General features: G+C 37.3%; 1 protein-coding gene across 3 annotated transcripts in view; it reads right to left on the bottom strand.

The window, feature by feature from the left end:
• Window positions 1-434: 434 nt before the first annotated feature.
• Window positions 435-26,422, bottom strand: part of GALNT7 (polypeptide N-acetylgalactosaminyltransferase 7) — a 74,910-nt gene continuing 48,922 nt past the window's right edge. The window contains exons 3-13 of one of the 3 annotated variants that reach the window (XM_070948269.1): window positions 19,837-20,003; window positions 15,958-16,088; window positions 15,682-15,761; window positions 13,222-13,404; window positions 12,886-13,068; window positions 11,177-11,294; window positions 10,538-10,660; window positions 8,788-9,006; window positions 6,784-6,882; window positions 5,134-5,262; window positions 435-3,417 (exon numbers count right to left, since the gene is read on the bottom strand). In XM_070948269.1, the coding sequence (XP_070804370.1) occupies window positions 3,280-3,417; window positions 5,134-5,262; window positions 6,784-6,882; window positions 8,788-9,006; window positions 10,538-10,660; window positions 11,177-11,294; window positions 12,886-13,068; window positions 13,222-13,404; window positions 15,682-15,761; window positions 15,958-16,088; window positions 19,837-20,003 (1,570 nt within the window). In that variant the 3' untranslated portion in view covers window positions 435-3,279. The remainder of the gene's footprint in view (window positions 3,418-5,133; window positions 5,263-6,783; window positions 6,883-8,787; window positions 9,007-10,537; window positions 10,661-11,176; window positions 11,295-12,885; window positions 13,069-13,221; window positions 13,405-15,681; window positions 15,762-15,957; window positions 16,089-19,836; window positions 20,004-26,422) is intronic. The other 2 variants (XM_070948268.1, XM_070948267.1) reach the window with 2 other exon arrangements.

The raw sequence follows: 26,422 nt of genomic DNA, 5'->3' as shown, positions 1-26,422 counted from the left end.
TTTCTAAGGCATAATGTTTTATTTCTAACCGTAAACTCATTTTCTACTTCATATATCTCTGACATTATGTAGTTTTCTTGGTAAAAATACAGAGTGGTTGATCACTGCCTTCTCCTGTGTAGTATGAATTGATAATCACTTATAACTTCCTATATTGCTTATGGCCAAGATTAAGTGTCAACTTGCTTTAACTCGGCAGCTAGGATGATCTTCATGAGTTGGGTAACCCTGTTGGAAATATAAATTTCTGGCACACACTCCTGTTATTGTTTGTTCATCTCATCCCGGAAACAAAACCCACCAACTACGCTGAGGCAGCACAACAATCCTTCCATCCATCCATGAATTCTTCTTTCATGTATGCATTAAATATATATACTTTGACAAAATATTTTGATTAATTATGAACATGATCAATTATTGGTGCAAACATATTATAAACCCACAAGTTAAAATTTATTTCTTCATCTAAAAAACAAGCAGCCCAGAAGATATACAGAAAAATCCCGAGATTATTTCTTGTAAAACTTTTTTAGATTTATACAATCTTTACAGAAACATACAGTGTATCAAAATCTGCATAAATCAAATTTATAAAATAAGTAAAAATGCATAGTGATCAACTTACAGAGCAAGAATATGGGATCTACTTCTTAAAAAGCAGGTTACAGTATGAAAAGTCATTAGGAGTAACGGCTTATGTTATAAGATTTACTTTTAAAAATACAGATCCATTCTCACATACAGTTTCATTTTAAATGGATTGCACACAATACCCATTTAGCACATACACACTTGCACAACGTGCAATCTCTTTCACTTATGCATAGTAATATGATTAATATATATTTAAAAATGAAATTTCATTCAAGGAAATATTAAATGTGCCCAGAAATTTTATCACCCTTTCCCCATCTTCTTCCACTTTTACTTCTAAGTTATTAACACTTTTTGATACCCAAAAAACAGATAGTTGAAAAATAAAATCACCCTAAAATTAGATTATATGTATCTGGTCTTAAGGTCAGCAATTATCCTTTTAAATAAAGAATCTCCATCACTCTCTTTTAGGTAGATAAAATCAGTGCCACAGATTTCTATTACTGAAATTATTTTTGTAATTCAATAAACTCCCTATTTATGACCCTGTAATCCTTTAATTCGGGTTAGGGTCGGGGCAACTGGACAGAGCTGTGCATTTACTGGCTGGATCCCCTTACTGATGCTACTAAGTTTGTAGTCGATATTCTTTTTTTTTGCGCTCTAGGAAACATCTGCTGCCACCTAGGATTGAACTTTCAACCTTCCGAGTGGGAGACAAGCGTCTTCACCATTAAGCTACCATGCCGCTCAATTTGTAATTCAAAATAAAAACATTTAAAAACCATCTAATTTTAAAATGAATCTGAATTCATTGATTCTATGCATTAAGTATTTCTGTAGAATACTGGTGTGCAGCACTTCACACCAGACCCACAATGTAATTATTGAAATCACTCTTTAAGACTGAATATTTAATTTGGATATTTTTTCATTCTCATCAAAAATGTATTTTCTTAACCAAACTTTTTTTTTAGTATTCTTTTTTTAATTAGTTAGGGCTGAGCAGTGCTTCCAAAATAGTTTGGAAAAAGTGATTCAGGAAGTACAGGAGTGTGATTATAGAACCTACATGCAATTCTAAAGCAGTTTTAGATTGCACAGCTTCCCTCTACAGCTCTCATGTTCTCAGGAAAAGAAATACATAAAAAATGAAGACAGCTATTATGTTTGTATCACTGAATTCTCTCAAATACATTTCTGAAACTGAAGCAGAGTCATAGCACAATGCTAATGTGCTGTATATATTTAATTTTATGTTTGATTTTGTCTTCATGCTATGGGAAAACCTAATTATTCAAAACATCTCTTAATTAAACTATTTATTTGGAAGAATGAAGTTCTCAAATTATGTACCAAAGAAACAAAAACCCACTCTCCAATTCTACTATACATGGATAGATTTCTTCCCAAATACTGCCTGCAAAATAATTTAGAAATTGTTAAGAAATTGGATTCAAATTTATAAACTGAACTAGATAACTGAATTATTCCATATTAGGCAGATGTAGAAATTTTTCATTTCTAACATATTTTGTTATGTAAGGGATAATATAGCAGGGAAATTAGTGCTTGTATCTGCAACAAATTCCCCTTGAGGCATCAAATTAGAGAAGACTTAATCTATTTCAATCTATTTCACACAAATGGTTCATAGATTTAAGTGCTACCTTTTACACCAATTTAATCATTCAAAATGTTCAAGATATTTTAACATTACTATTTTGGATATTCATATCACATTACTGGTATGCTTTATGCACAAATTATTTAATGTACTAATTAGGAATAAAGAGTATACTAGTAAAATTAGAACATTATTTAAACATAATGGGGGCATTGCAAATTTTCCCTGTTTCTAATAAGAAAAGAGAGACTTCAATATATTTATGCTGTAATGAATTTCTCTGGTTAGTTAAGGAGGAAAAATTAAGGAGGCACTAAATATACTGAAGATTCTTTTTTCAAAAAAGCAGCATGACTGTGAAAAAAGGCCACCTTGGCTATAAACCTGTGGCAGTGCTTAGTAAAATGTAAAAACAAAACAATATATAACAAGTCAATAATCCCCATATTATATACCAAGTTTTTTTTCAAGTGTGAATGTTGGAATTAAAAAAACAAACTGCCTGCAAACCCCTGAGTGTAATCCCAAAGAAGACAACAAATACTTGGATCCAATTCTTTTGCTTGTGCCCAAGTGAAAGGCACTTAATCACACCTGGGAAGTTGCTGATTTTCAGCCCTTTACACCATTCAGAAAGTTTACAGAAGGTCCTTAAAGAGGGCTCTAGGATAGGGTTGTCACCATAAGAGGAAAAGAAAATGACCTCTTACCCATGTAGAAACAACCTCCTACTACTTTGGATCCAAGCTTGTGCTTCTAACTTTGTTCCAGTGAAACAAGTCAAAGCACTTTAAATGATAAGCCAGAGCATCTTAAAACAACATCCTAAAAGAAAGCAAAGAGATGTAAACATCTATTGACGTTTAAGGTAAGAGCAGTTTTTGTAAACATTAACTGCAGATGATAAATCTATCACAGTTCATCTGAGTCCTTCATCCAGATCAGGACATTCCAGGCTCCCACCTATACAAGTTAACAGTTGCAGCAGTTTTCAGGTTATTTTCAGTTCTATACAAATTATATTTGTCAGTAGGTAGATGCAGCTATTTTGTCTACACACTTAGGATATTGTTCATTTCCCATTTTTGTGTTGCTTTATTTGAGTCACAATCTGAAATAAATACTTGATGTAGAACCTCTGAACGGTCCAAGCATTTCCCTGATGAGATGTGAGTAAATCTATGAAGATTCTGAAAAGCAAAAGCAATATGCTATTAGTTTTTAATTAAAAACAACAAATCAAATTTAGTTTTTCTTTAACTTCTTAACAGCAGAGTAGGAATATAGGTTAGGAACTATTTGTTGGAGCAACCTCATTATACAAAGGAATTCAAATCACAAAAGAAAAAACAGACCCAATAAAAATATTCCTTTTTGAGCAAGAAAATAAAATTATGTGACTAAAGCTTTGGGGGTTAGGTATGTAAGCAACTAAGTAAAAGTTGTCTGTTGTAAGATTTGGTTAGGAATAGTGTGACCCTCCTGGTCCTCAAATGACTTTATACCATCTATCACAATCTCCTTCTGGACCAGCTCTGAAGGGTGGAAACATAAAGCTCAATTTTATAATGGTAAAGCGAGTGCGCGAAGCGAACCGGTGGTAACACTGGTTAGAACCCAACACTGTGTGGGACATTACAAACAGTTTAATGTCAGTTGGCTGTCAAGTGCCCAAAACATAACCACAATATGTGTGCGTGTGCGTGTGCGTGCGTGTGTGTGTGTGTGTGTGTGTGTGTGAGAGAGAGAGATATTTTACATGTTGCAAATAATACCGGGGAAGTTCATTAGAACTTCAAACAGTTGTAAATTGAGGACTATTTTTAATTAATAATTGCTCCTCTTCCTAATCCTAGATACACAACAATAAATAAACATGCATAACAAGAGAAACAATGCAGTAAACACTAACAAAGCAATCCTGCCCACTTTATTCATCCACACAATCCATCCCACCACATACTGACTCAACTCTGTGAGATCAACTTTCCCTTCTGAATTCTCACTCCCAGGAGTACACAAAGTTTCTGTATTCGTGACTCTACCACTCTCAGACTGAACTCCTTCCCTCTTGCTGTGAAGGAAAGAACTATGAGTTGATTCTGAGCTGTCGTCAATACCTTTTTGAGAGGAGATGCCAGAGGTCCTTAATGAGGCACTAGTTTGCCAACTCAAAAGGCCAAGTCTGGTACATCAGAATTAAACAACTTTCTATGTTTAACCTTTCTTTTTGGGTAGGCTACTGAGTAAGTGATAAAACTGAAGTTCTAGAAGATGAAGATTATTTACAGCCTTGACAGTATAGGCAGCTCAGCCCAGGGATGGTATGAAAACAGGGTTTTTGCTCCCCCACACAAACAATTAGGAAGCCCCTGCTTAAAAGACCCCATTTACCAATACAGATAGCAATTTGGGCATCCTCTGCCACAGTTTCTTTCCTCTGGAGTAGCTTGCCCTGGAAATGAGGAATATCCCAACCTACAAGGCTTTCCAATCCCTTTGGAGAGTTAAATGTAATCACTGGTACCAGCATCCTATGAATGTTATATTATTACTTTTACTGCTTAATTGCTAATTGCATTATTTAATTATTATAATTTTGCATTGTATTGTATAATGGAAGCTTTACCCGTCCACCTTGCCTTTTAGGTCACAAAATAATACATACATTCATACATATATGTTAGGACTATACTATGTTGTGGATAAATTCATTAAATTTTGTTCATAGCCACTAATAATTTATATGATGGACAAAGGCAGTTACATAAATGAACCTATTCATCCGAAGATAATATTTCATGTCTAGCTCAACCTGTTTTATGCTATGATTTAAATCTATCTAAAATTCATAAACAGAATTAATTATCACTATCCTAATGGAACTTTCAGCACTATTCAGATACCTTGAAGTACTGCCACTCCTTGTGTTCATTTAAATTGCAATGTGTAATCATAACTTTTGATCCATCAGGTCCCTTAATTAAGCATTGGTCATACTGCATGAGTTGGTTAGCTTCATTAATTCTGAAGAGCTAAAAATGAATATTAAAAACAATGCATATTTTGTTCTAATAACTGAAAAATGTTAACATATAAAACATATTGATGCATACAAGTAAGACTGAAATTGGCCTATAAATATAACTAAAGAGGCATTCTTAAATATATATTGGCAAAAATAAATAATTATGACAAAAAATTAGAAAGCTGTATGCTAAATATTACCATTTGAGGATAGATTTGAAAGTGTATCTATCTATTCCTAGCTAAGAAACTTAACTACTATACCACACATATCAAGTATATTAAGATTGTATGAAACAAGCACAATTACAATATTTACAATCTATAATTTGATGCACATAATTGAAATAACTTGGATACGCATATGTGCTTGGGATTGATAAATTGACACAGGCTGAAACAATGTAGAATGTGTAACTCCGTAGCATCAGAGTGTGTTAATATAATGCAACTGGCAGTTGGAACAGAGGGGGAGGGGGAGTAGAATGTCCCAGCCCACAGCATCCATTGGTATTCATCTGGCTAGCATCCTGTCAGTGTGTGAGAGAGTTTAGGGATGTTTGGAAACTCAAACAGTATTTGCTGTGTGCGCAAGAAGGAGATAGGAAGGAGGTTGGGTGTGGCTTAGCTCAACTGTTCTGTAGTAAAGCTGCTTGCTGCTGTGAAAGTAAAACTGAAAGCGAAGCTCCTGTCCTCTGCTTGTGTTTTGCATTTGGAACAGATTTCTTTTGAGGTGGGGAGGGGGAGTAGAACTCCTTGGCATCAGAAGTGTTAATAATAATATAGGAAATACTAATGCTCTGATGGTCCTTTCGAAAAATCCTCTCTTAGTGAGCACCTAGAAGCCAAGAGGAACATACGTGGCAAATTTCAAGTTTGTAGGCTTTACGGTTCTGGAGATGTCGCGATTATGGCATGAGTGGTTTTCGCTTTTATATATATAGATTAGTTCAAACAAACAATTTCCTGCAGAAGGTTCTGGGACTTCTGCAAAATTTCAGAACAAAAGTTTATTTGAAAGACTAAAATAAGGGAAGGGTACCTAGAAACTAAACTGTTAAGTCTTAAGTGCACCCAAATATATAGAGAGAATATTATTCCTGTTTACATGTCATGAAAGTTAAGGTAGTTAAGGTAAAATTTGTGCACTTTGGCTGCTTTAGTTTATTTTTCAAAATCATATAAACCGAAGCAGAATTACAACCCAAATCTCTTTACATATAAATAGTTTCCTTGTATACATTACATTCAAAGCAATTTTTTTAAAGAAAGAAACTATTTCAAATAACTCAATAAAAGAGATTACAGTATATGTAGTATTTATTGGGGAAAGGAATATGGGACAGTAATAACTCTTACGATACATACACATGCACACACACAAATAAGCAAATAAATTTGTGATATGGTGTTTATATCACAAAAATGTCTCTTGGATTGGAAAGGAGAACAGCTTCCAATCTAAAAATCATAAGCAATTTATTTAATATTTTGGCTCACAACTGAAACTATTATCTGACTCTACTTACTTGATTTCCTCCCATTCTATGGCATGGACCAAGTTCCACAAAGCCTCCATTGGTATGACCCATACTATCTATGCAGTATGCTGTTTCAAAACCTCTAATCTGAAATACATTTATGATTTGCACTAATGTTACAATATAGCAAATTAATAATAAATAGAAATAATATGGAAAACTATTATTTGTAAAGCACAACGAAACAGCTTAATATAACCCATGCATATATAAAGGTAAATAGAATATCAAATAACAAAAGATTCAAAGTAAACCCTGTAAATCTCCTTATAATTAATGCATGTTGTGTTCACTCTCAAAGCAGCTTCAGATATGAGGAACATAAGGTTCTCCAGATATTGGTGAACTATAGCCAAAACTTTTTTTTTTGTGGAGCATAGTAAAAGCTGATGAACTGTAGTTCACCAACATCTAGAGGCCACAAGTTCCTTAGCCCTGGATTATGGAACACTAAAATGAAAAACAAGGAAGAGAATTTGTGCCTAATCTTGTTTTCAACTGTCAATTATCAGCACAGAGAACCCTCCCTTTATAAATTCCATTGACTGTCTAAAACATGGTTTCCCAATAAATGACATACATAAATGAATCTGTCCTAATATTCTCCACCATTTCCACAAACTATATTATATATTAAAGATTATCTCACAGAAGCAACCACAATAATCAACCAAGTCTAATGAAATATATTGAAAATATCTGCTGCATGAGAATGGCCCTTGTGTTTTTTCCAGAGGAGAGTTTTGTATTCAGTATTTTGTAATAAATAAGCCAATGGGAGTTATAATAAATATTGTCTTTATGAAATTGAATTTAGATGGCAAAGGAAAGGGTAAGTAAAGAAGTGGTTTATTCATAATGATGCTCATTTATGAGATTGATAAAGATTGAGACAAACAGCAAAATACTGTTTCTTAAGAAAATAGGAAAAAACAAGACAAAAATCTGGAAGATTTTAAAATAAAGCTTGCAGTTATTGCCAAGACCATTTTGCCATTCACTGATTCAAATAATTGGCCACTGACATCTGCCAAGTATAGAGAATTAAATAAAAGCAATAGTTACTGAAAATGATTCAGGAAAATTACATTTTTGCTTTACTTCATAGGATGATATCACACATCATTAACATCTTGCCTACAGATTACTTATTTGAAATAAACTCCCTGTTCTTTGCCTATAACAAAAATAATTCTTATTCTATCCATAACAATTAGTTTAAAAACGTGTTTTCGTTTTGCTGGGAAGCAATTTTCTGTTCATACAACTAATACATTTTGATTCTCTTCCAGACCATAATCCCTAAAATCTGATGGTAATATATCAATATCTGCTACTTTTTGCAATGATTTACAAAAAAAATCTAAATTTTCAGTTTCAGCTCAGGCAACAATAATGGCACATATATCTCTAGTTGGTTGGCAACTCCTACCTGAAAAAAACAGTTTTCTGACAAACTAGTTTTGTTCAGAAGAGCTGAATTTAATTTAATATGGTTTAATATCTGATCTAATATGGTTCCAACAGTTTAAATACTGTAGTTAGTTTTCTACATATAAAACACCTATTTCTTACAAGATTCCTACCGTGTTTTCCCGAAAATAAGACCCTGTCTTATATTTTTTTGAACCCTGAAATAAGTGCTTGGCCTTATTTTCAGGGATGTCTTATTATTTTGGGGCGTGTGGAGCAAAATGGGGCTCCTCTTGTCGTCTTACCTGATTTTCAGCTCTGTCTCCCTAACCCTAACCAGAGGAAATAGCGAGGACCGGCTGCGCATGCGTTTAAATATTTTCGGGGAGGGCTTATTTTCAGGGAGGGCTTATTTTAGCGCATATGTTCAAAAGGCAGATTGGACTTATTATCAGGGGATGTCTTATTTTAGGGGAAACAGGGTATATCCTCCTCATTCAATATACATTCTTAGATAGACAAGGCTAGTGTTAGCTCAGGAGAGTATTAAAATACTGACTTAGATGAAAGAGTAGTTACCTCTCCCCACTCCACATTTCTAGGTGGCAGAGGATAATGAGAAGTTATATCATAGGCTATTTCTTCCATAAACCATTTAAAGCTTTTGCATTTGTGATCTTCACGGAATTTTTTCAGGTCTGATATATCACCATAAGCTAGTGCTTTTGTTTCAGGACGACTAGCATAGAAATAATCTTTGAATTCATCCCACCAGACCTCAACAACACGGACATAGTTCTGTAAAACACAAAATTAATGAATACATATAAAAAAAGGGAAAGCAACTATAGATGGTCCTTAACAACAGTTCATTTAATGACTTGTTCATTCAAAATTACAACAGCACTGATAAAAATGATTTATGGCTATTTTTTACACTTATAACCATTGCAGCATCCCCAGGGTATGTGATCAACTTTTGTGACATTCTGACAAGTAAAGTCAATAGGGGAGCTAGATTCTCTTAACAGTGTTACTAACTTAACACCTGCAGTGATTCACTTAACAACTGTGGCAAGAAAAGTTGTAAAATGGAACAAAGTTCACTTAACAAATGTCTCACTTAGCAACAGGAATTTTGGGCTAAATTGTAGTCACATATCAAGAACTATCTGTATCTTACTTGACTAATTTTATTCCAATCTCTTATTCAAGAAAAGATATTATGAATGAAGGGAATATTTCACACAATGATGTCAATTTGCATCTTCAGTGGATCAAAATTGATTTAAGTAGTTCACTCTATGAATTTAAGACTAGTATGAAGAAGGTTTAATCTCTGTCACATCTCCTGCAACAATATGAAAGTTGGGACTGAAGAATATTGTCCTATTATAAATTTACAGAATGATTAATAAACAATTACATAGAAAACTTTTTATGTATTTTTATTTAATAAAACTAGGGATGGAGAAGTTTTACAGTTTAAAGGCTGTATTTAGAACTTAACTGTCAAGTATCAGCAATACAATTTAGATGGATTTCCAGAGAATGCAAAAAAGTTGTCTAGGATCACTGAATGCTCATCTATTAACTAAATAGGGATAGATAATTAGAAAACAATTATAAGGATGTGCAAAATTGTCCCAATTGTAGGATTAAAATTAGCTTTAATTTTATTTTATTTTACTCCAATAAAGTCAGAAGTTGTCTGTTCAATCTAGATCTGTTTAGCAATATATCTGAATAGCCGAATAGGAATTTCTGCATTCCTATTCATTTCTGGTATGGAGGGGATGCAGCGCGTAGTCTGCACTCTGGTGGCTCGGGCCTGGCTCTGTGAGATGGAATGAGCTCCCGTCACTTGAACCCTAACTCCTGCCCACCCAGCAATTCTAAGGCATGCAAGTAGATAAATGATACCACTTTGGTGAGAAAAATCTAGCTGAGTTCATGTGTGCAGACAGTGGAAGTCAGCGCTGGACCTGGCCGGCTGCGAGGCATTGTGACCCGAGATGAAGTAAGGCAAGACCACAGGAGGAGCCTGGAAGAGCTATCAACCCAGATACCGCTAGCTAACTGGTGTAAAGCCACCCTGCAGTGCACCAAAGGTAGATGTGCAAGTGCCAAACAGAATGAACTAGCAGTTTAGACTGTCCGGACTGCTTTGTGTCTCTAGCATGTGTAGATTTCCCTGACATTGTATGCCATACGTTAAATAAGTAAATAAATCTGGCGTGAACCTATACAGCTTTAATTTAATTCAATTATTAACATGAAATGATGTAGCAGATTTATATTAATAACATTTTAGGGACATAAGCATTACCTTTAACGTAGGAGATGATCCAACATAAGCTGGAGGTGGATTCCCTTGCCATCCCTGGAGACGATATATGTGCCCAACACGAGAACAAGGCACAAACAGTAGCTTTCCTCCACATTGCCAAATCTGAATATACATACAAGGAGATTTTACCAAATCAACACTATATAGAAAGCATTTAACTGAACTGCACTCTCAGCATTACTACCAACATGACCAAAGAAATATGTCTTCCCTAATTAAATCAAATGAGCAGTTACATTTTATCTGGACGAAAAAATATATAAGTAATGTTCAATATTAATAAAATAGTCAAGACTATAAGAACTGGATTTTTTCCAAATTATGAAGTCATGTCTGCAAGTTATTTTAGAGATTCATTTCATTTTGTAGTCTTATATTAAAACTAAAAAATGCAATGTAAGTCTGAACCATATTATTTTTTCAGACCATAGTAAAATGTTCATTAGGTTCCAAGTTGCTATATTAAATTTTAGCACACTAAAGAAATACAATTTCTGACTTTATTAGCAAGATTTAACTGAAATAAAACCCAGGTGTGGCTAGAGACTTGGAAGATATTATATCAATACTGGTTTTTTGTTATCAAAATCTTGGTATCATTCTGAAATGATTGTTTACCTTGTAGGATATTTCAAAGTTTTCACCACCCCAGATTTGTAGACCCGGATCATAGAGGCCTAACTCAAAAAAGAAATCACGTTCAATGGCAAATAATCCACCAGCCATGGCAGGCGATCTAGAAAATAAACGAAAAGAGTCTGCATGTAGCATGTCATAAATTGTTATTTTATTAAAGAAACAGGGAATAATTTAGATATACAGAAATTATAAAGCATTGATTCTGAAGTCACAATAAGATAATTAGAATTTAGGAATACTGAAACAGATTAAATGTTTAATTCTTTCAAAGAATTTTAAACAATAACACATAGGGAAAATGCTAGAATGGAACAGTTCCTTTTCCAAGCTTAAAAGGAAAAAGGTATTACAGTTTGCTTTATTTTTTACATAAGGAGGCTTTATTCACCATGCACCAATAGTTGTATCAATTCAGAATAGATTAAAACATGTAAAGGTTAAAAAAAGCTCTTAGTGGGCCAAGTGACTGGAATGCTATTGAAGTTTCTGCTATAAACTACTGAAAAACAGTTGTGGGATTTGAAAGCAAAAATGTTTAATTCATTTATCAAAGCTTCATAATTTCAATGAAATATATCAAACTTAATAAATCACAAAGTAAAATAAAAACAATGCATCCATTTTTAAAAACTGCAGGAAATGATAAAAAACAAATTTCTTTAGCTAAAGGGAAAGAATCTTTGAAAAGAAAATAAACCAGGTTGCATTGTTAGTGAAGAATAACTGAATCAAAGCAGAACCATAGGCTTATTAATATGGGGACAGGGAAACAGGAAATTAGAATAAACTTATTCCTTTCCAGGTAGGTATATTTTCTTTTTGAACATCCATTTTATTTGTAAAAACAAAGTAAAGGGAATTGTAAAAATCAACAAAATCAAAATATTTACAGCAAATGTATCATGCAATTTGTTGTCATCAGTGTTAATAATACTTCAATTAATCTGGGCAACTCTTCTCCTGACACCAAGCTTGAGAGAGCTCTGTCCAAGGTGTTCTCCTGCCACACAGCTGTTCTGCAGGAGTAACTTTGTCAAAACTCTTTGCCCTGGATATGTTCTCTATTTTCTTTTGGGGTAGGCCCAGCACTGAATAAAAAACTGGGCAATAGCTGCAAGCATAATTTCTGTTATGATTTCTCTTTCAGCATAGCATAACAGAATATTTTTATCCCACAACTACTAAGTAATTGAAACTAATCTCAATGACATTCAAACGTGTTAGAATATACAATGCAAAGTAAAATAATATATAAGGCAATTCAATATACTGGAAACAGGCCCAAGATGTCAGAAGGTCAGCAAGCTTACACTGATACCAACATGCTTTTCTATTTCCCATTTTGATGCCTGAACTGCTTCATTACTTTTCTAGTCAACAAGAATAACCATGCACTGAAATAGGAGACATTAATAATCTGAAGGATGTGCAAATTGCAACATCCATTCTAACCAATTCCTAAAGCATCAATTATGTATTACATGTTGCTTAGAAAATTGAGTAAAGCATACTATAGACAAGTTGCAAAAGTTAATTTAGTTATATTAGAAATGCTTGATCACAGGTTAGTGAAAAAAGATAGGGCTTATTTTAAAGCATTATTTTTAAGAATGGAAGATCATGCAAGTATTTAATAGGTCAGTACATCCTTAAGAAAAAGAAAAACATTTAAGCCATTTAGTGATTACCGATACGGCTCAGTTTTTGTCTTTCTCATTGCCTTCTCACGTTTGGTCAGGGGAACCCTCTTCCAGAGCATGCTCCAATCCCATGCTCCTCTAGCAAACCCATCTTCGTCACCACCCCCTTGGGGTACAATATTATAAGTGTTGCCATCTATGACATCTATAAGCGGCACAGTACATGTGGTTCTGCAGGATTTTGGATGATGATGGTGAGGATGAAGGAAGGCATATGGCACATTTAAACGAACCATGGTTCATGGAAAAGAAAGGGGGAAAAATGAAAGAATTTAGGTAAGCATGAATTAACAAAGATCAATAGAACAAAACAATGTTCTTTACCGATATGGCTCAGTTTTATATTTTCTTTTTGCCTTTTCCTTGTGGCTTAATGGAATACGTTTCCATAGCAAGCTCCAGTCCCAGGCCCCTCTGGCAAAGCCATCTTCATCCCCACCTTGCTGTGGTTCAATGGAATAGTCATTCCCATCTATGTAATCTATTAGAGGCACAGTGCATGTAGTTCTGAAATATTTATGGAAGGGGAAGAGACAAGGTTAAGCTGTCTAATCTAATAGATTACCCACTATCTTTAATGCCTTACCCAAATATTGTTTGAATAAATACAGTACACAGATATACACTTACTTTTCCTAGAAAACAAAACTGAGGAACAGAGATTATAAATTAACAGAATTAATCCAAATTAATGTTGAGAATATGTTTATCTTTATCTGCATAGATTCATGAAAATTAATTGTCAAAGGGAATGATGTAAATTGCATGTTTTACTGGACTATGTGGTATTGTGCTGTTTAACGCCTTTGTCTTGTTTAGTTTCATGAGGCAGAGGGACTGTCAAGTGGTTTTGCCAGTTTCTTAAACATGTCATCGATTAAAAAAAAACAATATAAAGCTTGCAAATATATTATTTTAACAAATACATTTTTAAACATGTCATGCATTTTTTTAAAACATTAGGCCTGATTTAAAGCTAACAAATATACTATTTTAACAGATACATTTATGAATTCTAAACACTGTGAAACAAAAACTAGTGATCTGCTGTAATTACCCAAACTACTTATTTAAAAGGAAAGAGAGGGAACAATTTAAATAATATATTTTATTTCTGACAATTCACATGCAATTCTGCTTTGCGCATTGAGGACTACTTTCTTAGATTTTTATTCTTCATTTCAATGTAGCCTTCGTTTGTGTAAATATGGATATTAACTTGTCAACTGTTTGCATTACAAGTGAAATCAATTATGCAATTAATGTCTTTAGGTAATAACAGAACTTTAAACTATTTACAGTGCTAAGTATACTTTAGATAAAAATTGTTAAGTATTTTTCCTAAATTAGTCTTGTAGAGAAAGCATAGTTTTATCAGCCAACTTGCAAACTTCTACCGTGTTTCCCCGAAAATAAGACAGGGTCTTGTTTTCTTTTGACCCCCTTAAATAAGGGCTTGGCTTTATTATCAGGGGAGGGGGTGTCTTATTATTTTGGGGGTGCAGGAGGCGGCAAGTGTGGGATTGGATGTCCCGTCACTACTGTCACCTCCCCTCCCTGTTCTTCACACCAGGTGAGCGGCCCAACACGTCCCATCCCACCCCAGTGGCAACAGCTGCTTCCCTTCCCCGCAGTCTCTTTATCGAGAGGGGTGGCAGGTGGGGCGGGGGAAAAGTGAGACGCGTGGAGTGAGACGTGGCTACCCTTGCCGTCTCTTCTCCCCTCTCGCCGGGCATGACAGGGCTCCTGCCCCTCGCTTAGCCACCCGCTCCCTTTAGGAATGCAATTTGGGGGTGGCAGGTAGGACGGATGGGAAGCGGAACGCACATCTTACTTTTCCAGCTCCATCACGTTCCTCGTCGTTGTGTCCAGGGAAGCACGTTGTAAAAAAATCCCTTCTCACGAGTTCAATCAAACTTCTTGAACTCGCGAAAAGTTTTCTTTTACAGCGTGTTTCCCTGGACACAATGGCGAGGAAAGCAACAGAGCTTGAAAGGTAAGACATGCGTCTCATGGCCCAACGTGTCTCACCCCACCCCAATGGCAATGGCAGCCTGGCTGCTTCCCTTCCCTGCAGTCTCTTTATCGAGAGGGGTGGCAGATGGGGCAGGGGAGAAGCAAGATGCGTGAAGCGAGATGTGGCTCCCCTTGCCATCTCTTCTCCCCTCCTCGCTGGGCATGGCAGGACTCCTGCTCCTCGCTTAGCATCTCTAAAGGGAGCGGGTGGCTAAGCGAGGGGCAGGAGCCCTGCCATGTCCAGTGAGGGGGGGGGGGGAAGAAGAGACGACAAGGGGAGCCATATCTCACTCCACGTCTTGCTTCTCCCTCATCCCACCTGCCACCCCTCTCAATAAAGAGACGGCGGGGAAGGGAAGCAGCCAGGCTGCCATTGCCATTGGGGTGGGGTGGGATGTGTTGGGCTGCTCAGCCGGCATGAAGAACAGGGAGGGGAGGGCATGTCCCCCCCTTTCCCCCCAGCCTTCCTCAACTCATTTTGGTTGCGTGGCAAGCAACCAGAGGAAATGGCGGGACCGGCTGTGCATGCATTTAAGTAGTTGGTGGGAGGCTTATTTTGCGGGGGATGGCTTATTGCATGTGCTGAAAAGCCCAATTGGGCTTATTATCCAGACATGTCTTATTTTCGGGAAAACATGGAATTTGGGCAGCTGAAAAAATTTGTTAGAAAATTACCCGTTTAAAAAAAAAAATGATTATCTGTCTGGGATACTACAAGATTACAATGTTTAAAGGATTCCTGAGGGATAGAAATAAGCAAATTATTACCTGTCTTTAGATATAGGAGCTATTAGTGGCACATACCAGTTTACTGCCACCTCACAGTGGGCATCAAGATAAATTAAAACCTTTAAAAAACAAAGAGGAAAGGAGATTTCAATTTAGTTTATATTTTCTTATAAAAATACATGTTGATTTTATTTTTTAAAATGTAATTTTGCAATTAAGAACTGTGGTTACAATAATAAAGTGGATTAATATCGGTTAAGAGCAAAATAGAGACTATATGGAAAGAAGGATTTTATTTAGCAAACAGTAATCTACCTTTCCAAGTTTAGCCTTCTGGGCTCCAATGCTTCTAGCTTGAATTAAACCTTCTCTCCTTTCATTTCGAAAAATCTTTACAAGGCCATTCCACTGCTTAATATAATCCTCTAGTCTTTCTTTTAAGTGTTCTATCAAATGATAAAAAGAGGTTTCCACGTATGTTATAAATATTTAAGGTTGAGCTAACAATACAAATTATATCTATATTAAAAACAAACATATATTTGACTAAATATCTACATTCCCCAAAAATCAAGGATGTCAGATTCAATGTGTAATTTAGGTATATTTACTGATAACTGTACATTTATTTAAGAATTGTTTCTTGATTATTCTCCAAAAGTTAAGGATGTCAAATTTATTATGTAAATTTGGTATAGCTGCAAGCTCACTTAAGAATTATTTCTTGATTATTTCACAAGCACAGACCAAAACAGAAAGGCAACATTGAAAATGTAACATTGTAACATTGAAAAATTAACCTATGATATATCATGGGCATATATTATATCCTTATATTATAAATCTTTTACCAACAGAAAAGCAAAAGAAACACTAACCAATTTTCTAGACATGTCCCAAATGTATATATGCCATTTTAAAAACAATGGTGTTAGATTTCATTTTTTAATTAGGCTTCTTACCAGTGTAAAATAGACTCAATTGACAGCAGAAGAGTGATAAAATACTATAGCTGCTCTCTGACATACACCACCCCTCTCAAATCATCAAGACTTTAATTCACAAAATAAAATGCTTCATTTATTAGCAATCAAGATGGGATAAGAGTATATATTAGTACCTACAATTTATTAGTACATCCGATCCTGAAAACAAAAGATTCTAGGATCCTTAAAATACCTTCAATACATAGACATGTAAAAAACTAAGAAGACACTGTTTAACATTTTTTATTCTTTCAACATCTTTCAAGATATAGATATTTGATCCTTATTTCAATTATATTAATAAAGGGATATAACAAATGTAATGCACTATTTACATAATGTGTGTCACTTAAATATTTGCATGTGGAAAAAGTAAGTACACCTTACATGATGAAAAAGTACACTTTAAGTAAACATATTTATCACTACTTCAAATGCCTAAAATTATAATCAAGTGCACCAGATGAAGTGTAAATGATTAGAACAGTCTTAAGAGAGGATCCGAAGGAACTTAAAATCTCAGACATTTAGTTTCATTTGTTGTTTGTTGCTGAAGTTGTGTCGTCACCATGCCCTGCTCAAACGAGCTCTCCAATAACTTCAGGAAGATTATAGATGCCTATGAGTCTAGGAAGGGGTTTTAAAAGATCACCAAACAACTGGTGAATTATGTCAATTGGTGAAAAACAAAGACAGCATTCCACTTGAATAAATTGATAAAACTGTAAAGCATGGTGATGGAAATGTTATGTTTTGGAGCTGCTCTGCTGCATCATGAACTGGGCAATTACATCACAGAATCAACTACAAATTCTTCATTGTACCAGAGGATGCTTAAAGATAATGTCAGACCATCTGTCAAAAGGTTATTTTTAAATTCAAAGATAAAAATGATGCATTTGAGTAAAGACACTATGAAAACTGGCTTTGCAATCATCCATTCAAAATAACAAACAGATAAGCTATTTCTATGTAAAAGTAATTATATCCTTGGTTCTAATACTTGGTATTCCCCCTCCCCAGAAACTACCTCAAGTAGGTATTTCTTGTAACTGCCTACCATTGTCTGACATTTTTTTAAATAAAGTTTTTATTATTATTTTTTAAACAAACAAACATTTAAAACATCAATCAGCCCTTCCCTGTGACATCTCGGTGTTGAATTCTTCAGTTTGTTTTATTCTTCTTGTTCCAACAGTTTCTGCTGTCTTAGTCGTCTTCAAAACCACTGTACAAATTCATTACTATAATCATATTCTTACTATCAGGTTTTTTATACATATTTATAAAATTAATCATATCTCTTTTGCAACCAAGAATAAAAATAATTCCATATTTTAAAGTATTCTGATTCTTCCCTATTTTTAATCAATAAAGTTAATCGATTCATACTCTGGTTTCTCTTCAGATTGTATAAATCTTTCGCCTTTCATTGTCTGACATTGAAGAGCATCTGAAGCTTCAGCTAGCAATGAATGTGACTGTGTGGGCAGTTATATGTATCTCTTTCATGAGCTGCACTAATTGCCAGTTTGCTTCTGGGTGCTAGGTTATTCGAGAGATATTATTTTGGATACATCTATCCATCCCATCATCAGAAGAGCTATGCTCCAGGTCCTGCGCAAAGGAGTTCCATCTGGTGGGACCCAGGATCGTCGTTTCAGCTAAAGAACATATCATTTCCCTTGTGATGAGGTTCACCTTCCAGAAAGCCTTGAAAACCTGATTGTTCCATCAACCCCGGGGATCCCTTGGTGAGCCTGCAATGTGCTTGAATAAGGCTAAATTATGATTGCCCACCAGCTATTCTGTTTTTATGTTTTATTCCTTTGTGTTTTCTTTTTTTTCGTTGTTCTTTATGTCTGATTTTTTTTATATATTGTGATATGGTTGGTATTTTGCTTTTAAGCCCCCAGAGTCACTTTTTATGAGATGGGCAGCAATATAAATTTGCTAAATAAATATGTTAAACAAGAAAAACAGATCTTTACATGGGATGTACTTACTTTTTCTCATGACTCTATGTCTCTTATGATAATTAAAAATACAAGGCAATATTTACATTGATTACTATTTTTTTACTGGAATGCTGTATTTAAAATACTATATTAAAATGATCATTCACAATTCTGTGTAGTCTCTTAACTGTTCAGTGTAGCAAGGAATTATGAATTGGGATTTTGAAGGAGATAAGCATATCCTCCCAACTGCAATAGGCACTATTTCAGCAAGAAAATGCAATATCTGAAATATGTATGATATTATTTAATTAGTCATCTACATGGTTTGACTGCTATAATCTTCCCAAATTCTTCATACTATATCTTAAAAACATCTAATGAAATATGTCTAACTGTACATGCAGCTATCTACAGGTAGTCCTCAATTTACAATCATTCATTTAGTGGCTGTTTGAAGTTACAATGGCATTGAAAAAAGTCACTTATGACCATTACAGCATCCTCATTGTCACGTGATCAAAATTTGCACACTTGGCAACTGGTTCATATTTATGATGGTTATAGTGTGCTGAGGTCATGTGATCACCTTTTGCAACCTTCTGACCAAGTCAATGGGGAATATGTTTACTTAACAATTGTGATATTAACTTAAGAACTGCAGCAATTCACATAACTGTGACAAGACAGATCATAAAATGGGCAAAACTGATAAATAACAACTGTTTCGCTTCGCAACAAATTTTGGGCTCAACTGTGGTTGTTAAGTCAAGGACTATTCTTATTAACTCTTCCTGAAAAGGTTATTGATTTAGGATATCCACTGGATCCACCATTAACCAATTCCATTAACTTATCAATTCAATTAAATTCATTCACACAATATAACTCAAAATTGAAAATACCTAATTATCTCATTATTTATCAAATTAAAACCTTATTTAGAAGTTCATATTGTAGTAACATATAACGCAGTGCAAAATAATTGAATAATAATATATTTATAAAGACCTAGAACTTATAAAGAACTTATTTCATCTAAATGATATTTATGGGCAATACAAAGAACACAAATTCATACAGTCACAATGACAAGCATTCTGTGACATTTTAAGATTAAGAGCCCAATATTCCTCAAGTTACATTCTAAATAGGAACAGAAAGAGCTGGATATCAGCTCAGTATTTCTGCTACTCGTATTTTCTAGATAATGATATCCAACCTTGGTTTCTAATGTTAAATGCATTTACCTTTATTGCTGAAATCATCAATTAAAACAATTTCAGCCAGATATTTTCTTGGAGTTCTTTTAATTACACTATGAACTGTCCGCATGAGTGTAGACCACCCTTCATTATGGAAGACAATGATAACGCTGGAGGTGAGAAGGTTTTCATCATAGTGCCAGTATTTGCACCTGCAACAGACAATTTTGTTATTCAAAATAGTTAGTCTCTTTTAATAATTTAAATACAGTCAAAAGACGAACAGAGGTATATGCAAGCATTTCGTATTGACTCATCACTAACTACATTACAATTGATTTTTCAATTATGTTACTGATTTTTTATGAATACTTATGACCAATATTAATTTCAGTAAAACTAATTTCAATAAAGAACAAATTGAATAGAAATACAAATTCAGAAAAATGGTTATAGTTACAAAATTTAGCATCTATCAGTTGGAAATTCTTATTAATGTCTCTTGCATATGATCTATTAAATAGGTCAAAACTCCATTTTCCCCCTATAGCAATTTATCCATTAAGGGAAAACCTGTTTTTATTTACAGCATAAAATTATACACCAGTTAATATACGTACCATATTGTGAATCAACTGAAATTTCAAAAAGCTGCCCAGTCTTCTTTCAATTTTCACTGGCAACTACATAGCAATAATATAGGATGATTTGCCATTGCCTTTCTAGCCTATCCCGCAGCCCTGGTGACCAAGTACTGATTAGATCTGAGCTTACCTTCTAAGCCAAGACAAGATCCAACAGAAGTTGCCAAAAATATTATCAACTTCAAACTAGTTCAGCTTTGCCTTTATTTTACTGACCCAAAGTTATCATTCTTTTAGTTTCATGCTGACATATTCCTATCTCTAATTCAATTCAGAAATGCTACTAAAAACCCAATTCTATCAACTTCTGCATCTTGACATGAAATCTGTATGTTCAAATGACTTGACTTCTACATTATTTTTAAAAATCTGTAGTTTTAACAGAAGCAGATGTGCTACCGAAACCCAAATTATACTGTTTTATAAACAAAGAATTTTGCATTCTTCCTTTCAACTGGTGACTTTGAATTTTAAATTCAAAAGTCTGAAAGTTCAAGTTTATTTCCGAGTGAATATTTCACTGTTCTATATTTTTTACATTATATTAATAATGCATCTATTTTTATTTTAATACTGAACACAATGCAAATAAATATTTATTGAAATTCTGTGAACTTGGTATGTCTAGTCTAACAAAGAGAAGAACTATGGGTGACATGATAGCAGTCTTCCAGTATTTAAGGGGCATGGAGAAGAGAGGATCGACCTATTCTTCAAAGCACCTGAGGGCAGAACAAAAAGTAACAGATGGAAACTTATCAAAGAGAGATCCAATCTAGAACTAAGGAGAAATTTGCTGACAATGAGGACAATTAATCAGTGGAATGGCTTGTCTCCAGAAGCTGTGGGAGCTCCATCCCTGGAGGTTTTTAACAATAGATTGGACAACTCTTTGTCTGAAATGGTATAGAATCTCCTGCTCCAAGGTCTCTTCTAACTAACATTCTATATTCTGATTTTTTTTTCTTCCCCATTATTCACAGTATCCAGAATTTAAAAATAAGGTATTATAAGTAAAAGAATTAAGACATCTATATCAGGCAAGCGTTTTCTTTTAACTAAATCATAAGCATACCTTTCTTTAAAAAAATCTCATTGATAAATTGAAATGTCTGCTACTATCAAAACAAGTTCTTAAGCATTTTAGAGTTTAATATAAAAAAGCAATCTGCTATTTCACAGAACAAAAGTGACATCTAGTGGCAAGTAAACTACCATCAAAAAGCATGTAATTGTACTTTCCATCACCATGTCTACAAATATATTTATAAAAAGCCATAATGCCATTGCAAATTGTTATTTTATGAATATTATATGAAAATGAGCAAGGGTGGTTAGCAACTATTTCACACTTAGGACTGAATACTAATATTGTAGTTACGATATAATCATACTTCAAGGCATGTTTTGTATTAAACCTAGAATCATTCTGCCACCTAGTGTTAAATTTTTTATGAGAACAAAGGTTCTATTTTAACAGTACTTTAGTTACTACAACAAAGGCAGTGAGTGTGTTATTCAATATTTATATTTATTTATCTATTTGTATCCCACCCTTGTTTTTTGTTTTGTTTTTTACAAATATTATTTTTATTCCACGCATGCATATTTGGAGGCATTTTTAAACCAGAAAATTGTGTACATCACATGCTATATTTATGTGCTTTTTTGTAACATACAGATACACTGACTTGCCACAGGGAGAATTCCATATGCTTTCACCTATACAATATTCAACCATAATGTAGGGATTTTTTTTTTAAAAAAATGGACGTTGCTTACCTAAACGTCCCTTCTACGTGCGCTGCTGGAGAATCCAAAGTGAGGGTTATTCAACAGTCTAGCAGTCGGCACTGAGTGTATGTATCTTTAAATTTTTTCAGGCACGCCCCCTTGCTCGTCTGAGCCTCAGTTTTTGTTCACGAAGAAACAGTTCAATGAGACATATGGAGTCCAAGAGTGGTCAGCAGCTGGACCGGGCGGGTTGGATTCTCCAGCAGCACGCCTAGAAGGGACGTTCAGCTAAGCAACGTCCGTTCTCCAGCGCGCTGCTTGGAGAATCCAAAGTGAGGGATATGCCCAAGCAAGTTCTAAATAGGGAAGGGGAAATGGCTGCTCATGTGTGACTTGAAGAAGAACACACTGCTTACAGAACACGTCGTCCGAATGATGCTTCCGCCAAGGCAAACGAGTCAACCCTATAGTGGCAGATGAAAGAATTCAACGAAGACCATGTGGCCGCCTTGCAAATGTCAGCGACAGTGGCGTGAGTCGCTCAAAGTGCCGTGGTGGACGCGCTCCGGGTAGAGTGAGGTAAGATTATACCCGGAACAGGCTTGTTCCGAAGCAAGTACGCCTTGGAGATGCAGGCCTTCAGCCATCTCCCGATGGTGGACGAGGACACCTTCTGACCCATAGGCGCTGGCAGAAAAGAAACAAATAGCGCTTCCAATTTGCGAAAATGTTGAGTCCTCCGGATATATCTGTGCAAGGCTCTACGGATGTCCAAAGCGTGCCACTGGGCCTCCTGCGGATGCCTCGGATCCAGACAGAAATCAGGGAGAACCAATTCCTGCTCACAATGGTAGAGGGTATTAATCTTGGGCAGGAAGGCCGGGTCCAGTCGCAGGACCACCCGGTTGGGAAGGAAAATACAGAGGTCCTCCCGAACAGAGAGGGTGGCCAGCTCGGGCACATGGCGGGCCGAGGTGATGGCAACCAAAAAAGCAGTCTTCAAGGTAAGAAGGCGTAAGCTGATGGCTCCCAGTGGCTCAAAGGGAGGCTGTGTAAGTACCTGTAGGACTAGCGACGGATCCCAGGTTGGGTATCGATGGATAACTGGAGGACACAGGTTCGCCACTCCCCTCAGAAATCCCTGAATCCTTGCATCCTACGACAATGTTCCCAGCCGAGAGAACTGTTGACAAGGCCGCGACATGTCTATGGAGTGTGTTTGGGGCAAGACCTTTGTCCAGGCCACCTTGAAGAAAGTCCAGCATCTCAGAGATGGATGCAGAGGTAGGGTCCATGTGGGCTCGAGCGCACCATGCACAGAAGGTGGACCAGGTGGCGTTATAGATGTGGCATGTAGATGGTCATCTGGATGCCTGAATCGTAGAGATAGCCTTCCCTGAGACATTGTCCCGTCTCAGGAGGATCCTCTCAAGTGTCAGGCGGTCAACTGCAGCCATTGTGGCTCTGGGTGCAGTATGATCCCCTGGCTGAGAGAGATCCTGTCCCCCGGAATCCTCCATGGAGTGGCAACAGACAGATTCAGAAGGTCCGCGTACCAGGCTCTGCGCGGCCAGTGAGGGACGACCAGTAGGACGTCTGCTTTCTCGGCCAATATCTTGAGGATGAGTCTGGGAATAAGTGGTATCGGGGGAAATGCATACAGTAACCCCGGAGGCCAGGGGATGGCAAGGGCGTTGATCCCCTCCGTGAGGGGGCAAGGATATCGGGCAAAGAAGCGAGGTAGCTGGGTGTTATCTTGTTGCGTGAAAAGATTGAGGACCGGAGAGCCGAAGCGATGGGACAGCTCGCGGAAGATGTCTGGGTAAAGGCGCCACTCTGAATGGTCGAGTTGTGTCCTGATCAACCAATCCGCTGTTATATTCGTCGTCCCGGAGATGTGCTGCGCTCGGAGTGAAAGAAGGTAAGTCTCCACCCAGGTCAGTAAGCGAGTCGCCTCGTCCATGAGTGGTCTCGAGCGTGTACCCCCTTCACGGTTTACATGTGCCATTGTGGTCACATTGTCCATTAGGACTAGCACATGGTGACCCGCCACTGATGATTGAAATTGGCACAGGGCAAGACAAACCGCGCGGAGCTCCAGCCAGTTGATGTCGTTCTGGCGATCCGCCAGAGACCAAGATCCTTGAGCAACTCGGGAATGCATGTGGGCGTCACCGTGATGCGATGTGGCTCCATGAACAAGCATCCCTTTGTCAGAGCTGGCGAGGTCCACCAGCGAAGAGATTGACGAACCTCTGCCGGTAATGAGACCCGAGCGTTGGAGTTGCTGCGCCGGAATCGCTGGTACGGAAGCATGAACCATTGGAGTTGTCGACCATGAAATCGTGCCCACGAACTATGGAGATGCATGATATCATTTTGCCGAGTAAGCGAGACAGAAGTAAGAGAAGAATGGAGTGGAGTGACAGGATTTGAGAGATCAATGACGTTAGGCTGAGGCAACGCTCCGGAGACAGAAAGACCTGTCCCTTGACGGAGTGTATAATTGTGCCCAAATGAAAAATCCGGGTGATGGGGCGCAAGTGACTCTTCGGCAGGTTCAAGGAGAAGCAGTGTTGCCATAGGCACTGGAACACTATAGCCAGGTTCTGTGTGGCTGGAGTCTGTGTGGACGATAGGATGAGAACATCATCCAAATAACAAAGGACCCTGATGGGAATCTGCCGAAGATGTGCCGCCAAGGCCAGTAGGATCTTTGTAAACGTCCGGGGGGGGGCGGATGAAAGGCCGAAGGGCATGGCCCTGTATTGGAAGTGACGATGGTTGTATGAGAAGCGGAGAAATCGACATTGTGACGTTCAGATTGGGATGTGAAGATAGGCCTCCTTGAGGTCTATGGAGGTCATCCAATCCCCCTGTTGTGACTCCGATCCCCGAACCTGTCCTAACAGAGGGAGAGGACTCAGAAGGTGAAGGAGAGGATTTGGCAAGGTCTCCCTTTCCAGGACCCTCCTCTCTGGCAATGCCTCAGGTTTCCTCCGAAGGCCAAGAGATATGCCAGGAGCAAGGCACTTCAGAGCAGCTGCAGATAGAGAGCGAGGGGAATGAATTTTGGCTCCAAGGTCAAACCCAGCCAGATCGTCTGTAGAACCTGGGCATCCATCGTTGTCACTTCCCATTGGGTGGAAAAGTGTCAGAGGCATCCGCCAATGGGAAGGTGATGGAGAGAGTCACTTGCCTCTCAGAAAGGCATGGGTCTCTAAATAGCTGCTTGGCTGGGGCCGGGCATCTGCTGCGCTCTCTGAAGGAGGACCGATCAGAGAAATGGTCAAATCCTGGAGCGGACGATCTGTTAGCGAAGGACCTGCTGGGTCCAGGGTCAGTCCGAAAGGGCTGCCTCTGGCCATACGAGGGAAATTTGCGATTGGTCCGCCAGTAAGACAAGGGCATGACCTTGCGCTTATCTTTGTCCTCAATCAGAATCGGGTCCAAAGCCTCCCCGAAGAGGCAGGACCCTTTGTATGGAGCCAATGCAAGCCTCCATTTTGACTTCATATCCACTCTCCAGTGCCTCAACCAAAGCAGACATCTAGATGTTACCGTCAAAACCAAGGCACGAGATGCGAATTTGGCAACGTTGAGAGAAGCGTCAGCGGAATACTCCGTCGTCGCCACCAGCTTGTTGATGTCTTGGTGGACCCTCGTGTCCTCCGGTGGTAAACACTCCTGGAGTTGGCGTAGCCAAATGAGAGTCGCCCTATTAAAAAAGGATGTTGAGGTTGCTGCTCTGACTGCCCAAGCCGCCGTGTTATGCGTCTTGCGGAATGTAAGTTCCGCTTTCCGATCCTCCGTCTGGAGGCCATCAGCGATGTCATGAGACAGGAGCGAGGAGGAAGATGTTAAGTTAGCCACAGGAGTGTCCACAGCTGGTAACAATAACCAGTCCTGGAGGCACGGAGCCGAACAGTAGAGCTTTTTGTCAAGTCCAGTAAGTGTCGGCAAGGAAGACGGCCGGTTCCAAGAACATTGAACTACTTCCGTAAAAAGTTGTGGACACAGACTGTAGCTTTAGAGATTTTTATAGATGGTCTAAAGAGACTGGTAAAGGCTGGCCTATCCGGATGTAGGTCCTCATCCTCGGAAAATTCCATATCCTTGCGGTCTTCCTCATCCTCCAGTGAGGAGTCATCAGAATGAGCATAGTCCATCTGAGAAGCATCATGGTCTGCAGGAGCATCGTAATGGAATACCGAAGGAGGGGGAGGAATGGAAGGAGGGGGAGGCGGGGGAAG

Source organism: Pituophis catenifer, unplaced genomic scaffold (genome assembly GCF_029215685.1).
Source record: "Pituophis catenifer annectens isolate HBS135680 unplaced genomic scaffold, rPitCat1.0.hap2 SCAF_8, whole genome shotgun sequence".
NCBI lineage: Eukaryota > Metazoa > Chordata > Lepidosauria > Squamata > Colubridae > Pituophis > Pituophis catenifer.
This window is presented reverse-complemented; position numbering and strand designations above follow the sequence as displayed.